Below are 12817 nucleotides of genomic sequence, written 5' to 3' on the forward strand. Positions count from 1 at the left end.
ATCCCTGTACCTGCTCTCATTTATTGTCTTAGCTGTTTGGTGGTTGTTGAAATTTTGTGAGATTTCACCAGATTCTGGCATTTCGGGCAAAATAAATTTATATTAAAAAATCGATTCAGGATTTTAATGAATCGATTTTACGTTATCCAAGCCAGAATCGATTTTAATCGATAAATCGATTATAAAAACCCATCCCTAGTAATAATACCCTGATGCTATAAAACAACTGCTTGTGTATTGTTAGGAGGAGATCGACGCTGATTGTGTAAGTGTTCATCTCCCCACGTGTGTGTTCATTAAAATCATCGTTTGACCTAACCCTCCTGGACCAGTGTTGTTTTGTATCCCTCCTCAATATTTGAATCCATAACACACTGTATACTTTCCTGTGACTGATTCTACTTAGCAACTGTCTGCAACCTCCAGGAACATTGACCAACCAGTGAGGCAATACACATATTTCCTAGGGACCGATGGATACCAAGGGTTCCCTATCAGTCTTAAAGCCTGTGTGACTGAGGCCTTAGACAGGACAAGCTTCATTAACATCAGGAAGTCAGGAAAGATCAAATTTTTTATGTTGTGTTAATCCATTTTAAAAAAAATCAAAAAGAAAAACAAGAGTTTGAGACTTGTTAAAATGTGCACATTTAATATAAAATTAAATCAAAATTGATGATATGAGAAGACAAGCTTACCTCAATGTCATTTAGTCCATTGACAGTCAAAAAATCTAGTAATGAAAAATGAATATAGTCACAGTCACTTACACACTGGATATAAATTATGTGTTTCAACCGTTTCTCTCACCTGGGATGATGAACCAAGGGGAGACGGTAGGGAACACAAAGGGATAAGTGGTCATCGTGACCCAAAATGGTGAAGTGCTGCCCTGTGGAACACCAAAATTTGCTGTTGGGACAACTGCCCCTTCAGTAACATTCTTGGTGTCTGGCAATGCTTTGGATGCCAGTCTGGGTGCTGCACAAGCAAAAATAAAGTGACTGTAAAATTATCTGAAGAATTGCAAAAACATTGGTTCACAATAGCTGTGTTTTAGTTTCCTTTGTGACAATTATGCTGCGATTATTACCATCACTTTATGGCTTTAGTTTGTTGTTGCTGCTGCTAATCAAATGGTTTCTTTTCCCTTAATGCTCATTATATGTAACTTCAAATTCAACTGGCAAGATACCAAAGACCAAACTCCCTCTGTTGCATCTAGAGGGAGATCCAGAGTCAATTTAGGCGACCGCACAAAAAAAAAAAGAAAAAGAAAAAAAAAAGAAAAGATAAAATGCCTTTAAGTATATTATATATTAAATATCTCAGAGTTCTGAAGTTAAAGTTATATTTCTGAATTTGAAAAGAAGTCTTGATTAACCCAATTGTTGTTTTTTTCAGCAGCCCTAATTCTCTTTTGAACTTATCAATGTGTGCACATTTATCATTGCTTTTTACTTTCAATTAGGCTTGGGTTAAAATATAACAAATTAATAATTATGAGCATTACGAATGAAAATACTTGCCCAAATGAATCACAAACACAAAATAACTGATAAAAATTTGTAAAACATTATTTTTAACAGTAAGCTAAATTTTTGCTAAACTTTATTTAACCACATGTTACCTATGTTTATTGTACTGTGCTACCTAAATTTGTTACAACTTTTGCAAAGTGCAACTTATGTGTATTTTTCTTATTGTCATAAAAAACAAATACTTACGTTGTGATGTGCTTTCAATTCGTGGTATTTTCAACCTGTACACCGTGTGGCAAAAGCCCCGTCTGAGGAGGCTGTACCAAACTCCGAGTCGATCAGCATCATAAATTGAATTAAATTCGACAAACACCTGGATAACACATAAAAATATTGGAGATAAGATGCACAGAATTCGCCTAAACATGAATGTCTAGGTAAGTGTGTGTGTGTATACCTTGTTGAGCAAAGGCAGATAGTTTTTCACAGAATCAATCTTTTTCAAAGCTTTTCTGAGATCCTTGGCTTCCCTTTGTGAGATGTTCTTGATGTAGATTATTGCTGATCCATCATCAGTCATCTCCTGCTTCGAGAAAAGGTACATTTTCAAACTAACCAGAGACACACATACATCAGTACTACTTCTCTCCAACTAAACACGACTGCTGATGGTTTCCAAAGGTTTTAGCACAAATAAAATATTTTTACGTTCCCATGATATCGTGATAGAAAGATCAAAAGTATTTCATACATTTCAAAAACTTTTAATGACAAATAAATCAAATGCATGCAAATGCATGTAAACATGTATTTATTTATTTATTTGAAAATTAAACAAATTGTATGAAAAACAAAATTTCTGCCACTTCTAAAACTTTTATCCATGGTTTTATAGATTTAATGTGATAAATTGTAAACCACCAGCAGTAATTTAAATTCACATTTAAAAAAAGAGAGTAATTTAATACTATATTACTTACATAAGGCAATTTTTTCATGATAGATTTATAAAATCCAAACTGAAAGAAACAAAGGTAGATGGTGGCAATGGTAAATATCCAGCTAATGTAAAAAAACGAACAAACTTCAGATTCAGTGCATTGAAAATACAATTTTTTTTATTTATTTTGTTTTATTTCACAATTTTAAATTGTGAAATTAAACATATTACTGACATTACTTTCTATACTACTTTCTGATTGTAATATATTAATTGAAATCTATATGGCCTAAACAATGTTTTGTTTTGGTTTTTTTTTATAAATGAGATGGCTGAGCTATTATCCTACGTTATCAAAGCATGACAAAAATCTTATTCTTAGGTTGATTAGGTGTCTTCTCCTGTTTTTACATTTATATCTTTTTTTAAACCAGATTTTCGGACTCTCAAGTTTGCTCAGGCACTACATGAACCCAGACTGAAAAGGTCACACCTAGTTCTACTGATAGACACCATACATTTGTTAATGAAATTTGATTCTGCTCAATGCTTTGAAAAACAGATATAAAATTACTTTCAGTCTAACTTCCTTTAAATAAGAACCATAGAACCAAACCATGGGATGAAGGTCACGGATAATTTATATAAATGCTTTGTTTTAAAATTACATTTTTTAAATGTTGCAATAATAATCAGCAGTATTTTACACTTCTGCTTACTGGATTCATTGGAAGGGCGTAGCTCAAGGGCTTCAAATGAAGTGCAGACTTATTGAGAACAAAGCTGATCTTCTTTGTGGCTCTGATGATGTTTTGCATGTCTTGCACAGTAGGCATGAGCACAAAGGCCTAAAAAGAAAATTTAGAAAACACATTAATTAGTATTCTAATCAGCTACAAGCTCTGATAAAGGAACAAGGAGAGATACAGCCAAAAGAAGTGAAAGTAAAAAAGAAAGTTTCCCAAGTTCTATGAAAAACTAAGTAAACCCTTGGTGCTTTTATAGGAATTAAGAGTACAAGTAGCACTCAGGTGCTGCTAAACAAAAGTGTTCGATTAAATCATATCACTAATTGGAAGCATTTCTATAAAGTAAAAGTTTATAAAGATTTTACAGGTAGAAGTAAAGAAAAGAAAAGACGGTATTGCAATGACAGCGCCAATGCCCAGACCTTAATCGGATCGAAATGCTGTGGAGGGACTCTAAGAGAGCTGTGCATAAATGAAATTTCTATGAACAGTATTAAGGTTGTAAATAAGAGTGTGCCAAAATTCTTCCAAAACAATGTGAGAGACTGATAGTCATAGAGAAAGTAACTACTTCAGGTTATTTCTGCTAAATCATAGGGTTTACTTCATATATGAAAGGATTCCTGTGAAAACTTGTCGAATGTCTGTATATGCAGAGCATTAATAAACCTGGTGCCTACCATGCGCATCTGAGGACTAACGTAGATGTTTTCGTCCAAATATTGAAATCCGAATGGGATGAGTAGATTGGCAACCTCCTCTTCTGTGTAGCAGTCAGCATATTCATCATATTTTGGCAGGTAGGTGATTAACAACACTTTATTTGTAAACTGGAAAAAAAAGTGATGGTTTGGGTGATTTTAGATTTTTAGATTAAAAAAAGTTGGCATATTAATTTTTTTTTACATTAGTACAAAAATACATAAATCCAGGTCTGTTTAAAAAAAATAATCACTCCCATTTGTAAAAGCTTTACATTACTTGTACACTCTTCATTGTTTACTGTGTTATGTTCTTATGTTGTTTTCCATCTCCGTATTGAGTAAGTAATGAAGGGATATTGTGACGTAATTATATAGACCATAAAGTTGGGGTAGGTGTAATGAGAGTAATGTGTTTGCAGGAATGAGTAGAGGATGGAAACGCTTTTAGGTTTCACGACAGAGGTAACCAGTGCTACAAAAACCATCTGCAAAGATATAATAGTGTCTCAAAGGTCAAAGGAGTGTTACTCCTGGGACCAACTTGGAATTTACCTGCGTAATGTAAGCTACATTGGTACATAAGGTAGATTGTACTGGACAAGACTGTCTATGTCAGTCTGTGAATCTAAATCTATCCCTCTAGAAGACAATGAACCTTTCATAATGCGATTGTTAAGAGGACTATAAAATATTTAAGCATAATACGAATTAAATGACACCTGTTTTCATTTAATTGGAACACAGGTGGATAAATTGACTAAAAAAAAAAAAAAGCTCAGTATTAACGTTATCTATAGTGCAACTGGCATTAATTACAGTGCTTAAGGATTGATGGTGCTGAAACATCCAGTGGCGTCAGCCTTATTGATGTATGACAATGTAGGGGTAATACATTAGACTCTAGACTTCAGCTTTTGATATTACCAGATTTTGGATAGAAAACGCCGAATTGGGTGATTGTTTGCTTTCCAATTTCTTAGGTTTTATTACTACTCTGTTAGTAGTTAGCAAATGTTTGCAAACAAGCTGCTATCTGTCATTCAAACTGCACCAATCTGCTACCTATAGGGAAATTGTAAAGAGGTTTTGAGTCAGCACACTCATTGCAGCTGATTTCACCAGGGACCACTCACAAAGTAGTAGTGGAATAAATTTCCCTTGTGAGCATGTTTTATTTATTTATTTATTTATTTATTTATACTATCTGTGCTCAGTGGTTATATCATATCCAATATAGCGGACAACTCTTAGGCTGTCCAAATGATCTCATTTGAGAAACCTGATAACTCTTCTTTCAGAAGCCCATAATACCATGATAAGTCCCATAATAATGGCCCATAATAAGTTGTAAGGTCTTTAAAAACCTGTTGATAACCTGTATATTACTACACTTCACACTATTTAGGGTATTTTCTTTGAGTGTCATCTAAGAATGACGAGAGTGAATGTGATTGAACCAATGTATTAAAGAACGAGATGCAACTCCTAACATATTTGTAAAATGGGAGCACATGTTTGAAACTTAGTGATGAATGTAAGTGCTTTAGAGAAAACTTACATTTGGTCTTAGTGCTTTCCTAAAACCTGAACAAGCTGAAGTGAACTTTGTGTACATTTCATCCAGCTTCTCCCCAACAGTCAGGGAGGTAACAGTGGAGTCTCCTGTATTTCCAGACTTCAGTGGTTCTGTGTCTGTTGCCTCAACATTGGCTTTGGTGAAATCCTCCTGCTGCATCATCTCATTGGATGTTAAACTTGTTGTTGCACCAACCTTGTCTTTGTCGTCAGATACCACTGCAGATTCTTGGGCTGCCGTAATCGAGCCCGTTTCTGCTTCAGAAGCCACCACTGAGCACCAGCTTAGCTGAGAGATGGTTTCTGTGACTTTGTTTGGTTCAGTAACGTTCGTGTTTGTAAATGTTTCCACCTGGCCTGACTCAGTAGGTGCAACCACAGATTCAATAGCACTGGTTTCACATTCACTGGACTCAACTGTTTTTTCAGAGCCACCATTGTGAGGCAGAACTGAACTTCTGAATGGAAGTTTTGAAGCTGCTTCTTTTGCCTCAACCAACTCCACTCGTCTTATTGCAGGCACATTACTGTTTTTTGCTGTTTTCATTTTTTTTGAAGAAAATGAGACCAACAGAGAGGTAATCCTTCCTGTGGAAGTGGATTCAGTGGTTTGAGGTGCAATAATACCAAACTTGGAAGATTCACTGTGAAGGAAACATGTAAATGGAAAAAAAATGAGACAAAAATAGAGAAATACAAGGAAATGTTTTGAATGATATGGTCAACTCTGTCAGACAGTCCTTCCTTTGTAAGGCTTTATATCCAAACATATGATTTGCGATCAAACATTTCTGGGAATCAGCAAATAAAATAAAGTATACCTGATTTAAATTTGTTTGTTAGGTGTGTATGGACTGCTGATTTCAGATTACTAAGTGGAAGTCCCATTCAGTCCACTTGCTTTTGTGTCTGCTTCACTACTCCGGTGTTTTAAAAAGTAACAATTAAAACCTAAATTTAACTTTGGGGAAGTGTATGAAGTTGCAAGGAGCCACATCTAAAAGTCAGAGTTAACAGTAAAGAAATCCCCAACTATTGGATGGCCCCCCAATGAAAAAAACACAACAGTGGGACGGAAGAACTTCCTTTTAACAAGAAGAAACCTTCAACAGATCCAGGCTCAGTGAAGGGCAGCCATCTGGTGCTGTTAGGGCTGAGGTATGATTTGTAATTTTTAAAGACTGATAACTTTTTGATGGCACCTTCTTATACCTGCAGAGTTTATGCTAAACAAACTGTGATCTAAGTTAATAATACTGATTCCTTCCTGTGATTAAAATAAACTTTAAGCACTTTTGGACTAAATATTGATTGTAATAAGGTACAAGTTAAAAAGGAGGTACAGCAACTACAGCAAATTCTAATTATATTGAATCAAACAAATTAATTTTTTCCCCTCTCACAGAGGACACAAAATGCCACTGGTATAGAAGAATATTTATAATTATTGGGGGGGGGGGGGAGTACATGTGAGGCATGTCTTACTGCTGAGGGCGCTTCTTTTGCTCTGTTGTACAAGTTAGAAGAGGTCTCTTAGAAACAGCATCCTTTTAAAAAAAAAAAGAAGATTTATTTTGGATTACTCTGATTACTGATTGTGCATACTCTCAAATTAAAGACAAATAAAGATAGAAGAGGTTAAATACCTTTCCTTTCACAACAGCGACTTGCACTCCTTTCACACTGAGTTTCTTCATTTTTCTCAATTTTTCAGCATCTTCCTCCTTCTCAAAACACGCGACTGCCTATATATAAACATCCAAGATGATTGCTTACTACAATTATGAACATCAGCTCACAACGTATTCACTAACAAATTCCTAAATTTAAAAGGTCTTTGGAAATCTGCTTTCTTTAGTTAGAATTAGGCATTGTTACGTTTATTCACTTTCTTTCTTAAGTCTCAAGCCTTTAAAAGCCACATCCAGTGAGTTACTGAACTGCTGTTTTAGCCCTGCAACAGTAACTTGCACATGTTGATCCAGAGCAGGAAACGATATTCCAACACAGAAAATTTAACCCTTTATTGATTACCTGTAGAAGTAACTTTACGTTGAATATCAATAACGTTTTGTTTGACACATTCTGAAACAGGTTCAACAACTTCAAGATGGCTCTTAAATTCTGATTGGGATTTATACATGCAAGTCATTAACCAGCTTCATTAAGAATACTGACTGCTCAGCACGACACTCTAGACCAAACAGCAGTTCCTTGTTAATGACGTCAGTGCAAAGATGTTTAGGATAAAGATTTTATGCCAAGTAGCAAAACAAAAGCAAAGTAGAAGGGCACTCCATCATCTCCAATATCAGTATAAAAGCAAATTTATCATTTAGTGGGTTTCTTCCTCTTTCCATGCTCCGCCACTTCCCACGTAATTAAACTTTGATACCTATCACATACTTTGTTATTGCTAATGTGGAAAGATGAAATGGTACACTTTTACAGCAAAAAGACATACACACTCTTTTTACTCTAACTGTGCATACCTGCAGTTTGGCCCTCAACAATAGAACTGACTTGGTTTTTCCAAAAAAACCCACAGCAGCAACCACATCATTGTATGAAATTGAATCATAAACCCCTTCCAGCCTCACCATGGTTGGAGGTAAAGGTTTATCACACTATGAAAACAAAACAAAACAGAAAAAAGACAAAGTTACACCAAATATAGATGTGATCATGACAGGATGAATCCAGCTGTTTTTTAAATATATTATTTGTTGTAGATGAACACATCGGTGTCCAGCCTTTACAAAATCAGCAGCAACTCCTGACACATTGTTACTGATCAAGGCATTGAGCAGTGACTCACATAAACAAAATTACCATATGTTAACTGCCTGTAACCAAACAAACACACCAACCTTAGGTTTTGCAGAGAAAATTGCCCATCTCTTCTGGAAGATAGGTTTAGCTTCGGGGGTCTTGGAAGTCAATTCCCTTCTTGCTGGACGGCAGGATGACAATGAAGGGGCAGCAGTTGATAATGGCTCATCCAGTAAGACAGGAGCCAAATTTTTCACCACCATCTCCAAGTCAGGCTGTTCGGGCAAAGACTGAACATCTGCAGGGACAACGATGGCAGAAAAAACAGCCTTTGACTGTACACTACCAATATGATTAAATACAGAGCTACAAAAGCACTTTATTGAAAACAACACAAGTTATTTATTGTTATTAAGTCAATTTTAAAGAAAACACAAAAAAAAAATATCTGGTTGAGGCTGGTTTCCTCTATCTTTTACAGTATAAACTAGTAATATATTTGTGTTTAGCAAGTGTAAATTAACCACAGAATAACCAACTTGTGCACTTGGTTAACTTATAAAATACAAAATGTTTGCAATTTATCAGACCTGGAGTGTCCTGTAGCTTCATTGTACTTTTCAATTTCTTTGGTTGAGGGGATGACCTCTCCATTGATGGCTGTCTTTTAAGGCCTCTGCTAAGTTTCTCATCTCTTCTTCTCGGGTCAGACCATTGCTCATGGCTCCTCAGGTCTGACTGATGACGGTAGGAGTTGGGGTTTTTATAACGTGGTGAGCTGGAAGGACAAATCAAATTCAAAATTTCTAAAAATGACAAAACGGCTGAAAGCGATATTAGCAATATTTCTGACATGTAAAAATGCTGATATTAATGTTTGTCTCCAACTAGTGAGTACCTGTGAGTATGTCTGGAGCTGTGTGGGGATCGTGATCCACTCTTGATTTTCTCTCTTCTACCCTCAGAGCTGTGGTGGTGTTTGTGAGGGCTACGTGAATGAGAAGAATAGCTACTAGGGCTAGCCCTTCTTCCATTTGAGCCATGCCTTTGGCGTGGGCTGTGTGAGCGAGAGCGAGAACTCTCATGTCTGGTTTTCTGATGACAATGCTGGGAAGTTTCAGCAGATGTGGAGGGCATGGGATTGTTTTCTGTGCCTACATCACTAAAGGATATTAATAAAGAAATGAACGGGTAAACAAATAAAAAGGAAATGCTGCAAAGCTTCTGTGATTGGTTTTTGCCTGATGACAAATATTGTTACCTTGACAATGGTACAACACTACCATCCCACTCTGGGTACCAGTGGGATGAAAATAAAATTTAGAAAAGCTATTTCAAACAGCAACGATTAAAAACCAAAAGCAACTACAGGAGGTATCCTAAAGAATGGTTTCTGAAAGAACTGATTAACCCTTAAAGATTATCAACAATGTTTTTGGGTGGCTCATATTCTGTCAAATAAACTGCTTTAGAGGACCTAAGGTATGGAACATATAGCACACCCTAGAAGTAGTAAAATAAAATTACATCAGGAGGTTTCTGTCGAGTCTACCCCACAAGGTCTGGAAAAACTGTGATTCTCACTAATCAATCAAAAAAAAGGACAAAGATCTTTGAAATTTGTAGTTAAAAGGAAGACAGACTGACTGTATCTGGAGGAGTTTGCAGTTTTCAGTATGAATGCTGGTATTCTGGTGTAAGATCCAATCCTAAGACAGAAAACAAGAAGAAATGTAGTGTTATCAGTTTTAATGCCGCCAGCCTTCAGTTCAGTTACCATCTTAAAACACAAATAAACACAACTGTGGCCTCAAGTCCCTTACGGCTCAGTCATACTAAAATGCAGTAGTAAAAATAGCAGGGGAGAAAAAAAAAAACCCACTGCTGGCCATCCAGTGATTGCACCGATTTTAATTTTGTTTTTTTGGTCCAAGTACCGTAAATGTCGGGCTATAAGCCGCTACTTTTTGCACAAGCTTTGAACCCTGCGGCTTTTAGTCAGGTGCGGCTTTTCTATGGATTGTCCGTGATTTTTGTCATATCGTAAGACGATTTGTTTTGTGTGTTCCGCTGTTGTACGGCACTACGTTGCCTGGCGGAAGGATCGGGGTTCAAGAGTGGTATGTTAGTCACATGTCCGTCCGCCAGGCAACGTAGTGCCGTACGAAGTAGCGCGAAAAACAAACTTCAAAGTAGCGCTACGCGTTCAGCGGGAGTCGTGGATGATGAGCGGCGATAAACTTGCAAGTTATGCCCAAAAAGCAAGTTATGCCCAACTCCACCGGTGGATTCTGACAGCGTGGAAAAGTGTGAAAACATCCACGATCACCAACGGATTTTGAAGGGCTGGACTGCTGCATGATGGAGAGGAGGACACCGCCACGGCCCTTCTGAGGCTGTTCGACTCTGACACTGACAATGAGGATTTCTTTGGTTTTGAAAGTGACAACGAAGGAGAGAAGAAGAGTGGATGACGAAGCCATCCTGAGCCTGTTTGTATCCGACACTGGAGAAGAGGACTTTGGTGGTTTTAGTGCGCAGGAAGAAGAGAAAGATGGTGGTGAATGACTGACTTTTCTTCTTGTTAAAGCTGTGTCACTGCACCTGAGCCTAAAAGGTAGGCCGAATCTATTGTTCTGGTGTGCTGTAGGTTATTGTTATGTACTACATGTGCAAATATGTACCCATAACTTGTTTTTCAAAATATTAATAAAAGTGATGTCTCCAAACAGCCATCTCTTTCCTGACAATTCCCTTTGTGCATATTCTCTTACATATGATAAGTCAACATTGAAACACCTGCGGCTTTTGGTCAGGTGCGGCTAATGTATGTACAAAACAGGATTTTCCCCTGATTTTAGCTTGTGCGGCTAATATTCAGGTGCGCTTTGTAGTCCGGGAAATACGGTAGTTGGTTTCCCCCATAGGTTGAGTGTGCAATATCCTAAACCTCTGTGTGGCCATCTTTAGTCACAATGTAATTACACAGGTTGCCCAATGGAAGGTAACCAGTTTACAAACAACTACAGTCTATTATGGATTGACTGACCCATGATCACAAATTGCCTGTGACTCATTTCTTTGCAATAAGGTTGGGAAACTGTTCTAGTTATAGTCCTACATAAAAGCTGTTGCCTATATGACTTGGAGTTAGGGCTGGGCTATATCACACTGTTCACGGTAATACCGGTGTAATGTTGGGCAACGATAAGAAGATGAAATATCGCGATAGAAAAGGGGTGTCAAACTCAAATACAGTGTGGGCCAAAATTCAACACTGGAACAAAGTCGCGGGCTAACGTTAATATTTATTGAAATATATTTATTCCTCTAGATATAAGAATGAATCTTTTCTTATGGACTCAAACACGTTTTGCTGAAAAACTGAATATGGAACAAGCAAAGCTTAATACTAAACAATATATATATTAGCTGTATAATACCAGTAGGCCAGCTCTAATAGTAATTTGGTATGGCTTCGTGGGCCAAATGTAATTAGGCTGCGGGCCAGAGTTTGACACCTATGCGATAGAATATGGGTAAAACGCGCATGTGCAATGCCTTTGTTTACATACGCACATGGCGGCGATGCAGAATGAAAAGAGCGAAAGCGTGCCGGCGACGGAGAATGAGGGCGAAAGCGAATCGTTGAATGAAACAGATGAACCAGAATAGGTTTGTAAAAATGCTGCAACTTCAGTGGTGTGGAACTGGTTTGGCTTTCAACCATTAGATACACAACAAAGCACTATTTTTGGTAGAGCATGCTAGCGGGCCGTCGTTATTACCGTGTTTATTGGGAAATACAGCACACTTAAAATCAATCCTTTGATTTTTCTGAAAATCGACAGTGCCCCTTATAATCCTGTGTGCCTTATGTATGAATTCTGGTTGTGTTTACTGACCTCGAAACAATTTTATGTACACGGTGCTCGAAAATCTGTCAGATGTTTCAGTATGACTTTGCTAAGCTACGAAGCCGCACCGCTTGATGGATTGTCGGAGCATTACGGCTATCGTAGGCAGGAGCCTCGCGGAGTGATACGTACTGTGCTTCAACATAATATTACAGTATTGTGTGTGTATAACTTTTTAAGTTTTGTGGATATTATACATGGTTATGCTGAGGATATGTCGGCCAATTTCCACTGGAAATGCCTTTTGGTTAAACTGTCAGCAAGGAATTTGCATTTGCACTGTAATTTTTTTTAATATAACTTTAATGCACTTAAAAAAGCTGCTTGTGTAAGTGAAAATACATTGATGTTTTCTCTTTTTTTTGCACTAATAAAGTTGTGGGGTTGTAAAGTATTTTGTCTAGTGTCAATTATATCGTCAGTTATATCGTTATCGCAAATTTTCAAATGTATATCGTGATAAATATTTTTGGTCATATCGCCCTGCTCTACTTGGAGTTACATTGCCACCCTGCAGCAACTAAATCTGTTTGTGGAGGAAACTTCTGTTTCAGAATTATGAGGTTCTGGCTGAACTCTTAATGTAAATTCAGGTTTATGTACATTTCAGTTTATATAGACAGCAACAGATAAGCATTTTTCTATCATTTATCTCAGTTGATTGGCATATTACTACAAT

At 37.0% G+C, this 12817-nt stretch overlaps 1 protein-coding gene across 3 annotated transcripts in view; it reads right to left on the minus strand.

The window, feature by feature from the left end:
* The window catches only part of LOC146674185 (uncharacterized), a 39100-nt gene that overhangs the window by 11550 nt on the left and 14733 nt on the right, over positions 1 to 12817 (minus strand). Inside the window, exons 3-17 of one of the 3 annotated variants that reach the window (XM_085394687.1) lie at positions 9869 to 9930; positions 9120 to 9383; positions 8812 to 8999; positions 8320 to 8519; positions 7942 to 8076; positions 7096 to 7194; positions 6935 to 6996; positions 5433 to 6093; positions 3851 to 4000; positions 3141 to 3269; positions 2462 to 2500; positions 1939 to 2064; positions 1728 to 1854; positions 811 to 981; positions 699 to 733 (exon numbers count right to left, since the gene is read on the minus strand). In XM_085394687.1, the coding sequence (XP_085250813.1) occupies positions 699 to 733; positions 811 to 981; positions 1728 to 1854; positions 1939 to 2064; positions 2462 to 2500; positions 3141 to 3269; positions 3851 to 4000; positions 5433 to 6093; positions 6935 to 6996; positions 7096 to 7194; positions 7942 to 8076; positions 8320 to 8519; positions 8812 to 8999; positions 9120 to 9383; positions 9869 to 9930 (2448 nt within the window). Of the gene's footprint in view, positions 1 to 698; positions 734 to 810; positions 982 to 1727; positions 1855 to 1938; positions 2068 to 2461; positions 2501 to 3140; positions 3270 to 3850; positions 4001 to 5432; positions 6094 to 6934; positions 6997 to 7095; positions 7195 to 7941; positions 8077 to 8319; positions 8520 to 8811; positions 9000 to 9119; positions 9384 to 9868; positions 9931 to 12817 lie in introns of all 3 variants that reach the window. The other 2 variants (XM_085394679.1, XM_085394695.1) reach the window with 2 other exon arrangements.

The sequence above is a fragment of the Rhamphochromis longiceps genome, linkage group LG3 (assembly GCF_057381845.1).
Source record: "Rhamphochromis longiceps isolate RC_006_pf linkage group LG3, R_longiceps_female_GT1.1, whole genome shotgun sequence".
Taxonomy (NCBI): Eukaryota; Metazoa; Chordata; class Actinopteri; order Cichliformes; family Cichlidae; genus Rhamphochromis; species Rhamphochromis longiceps.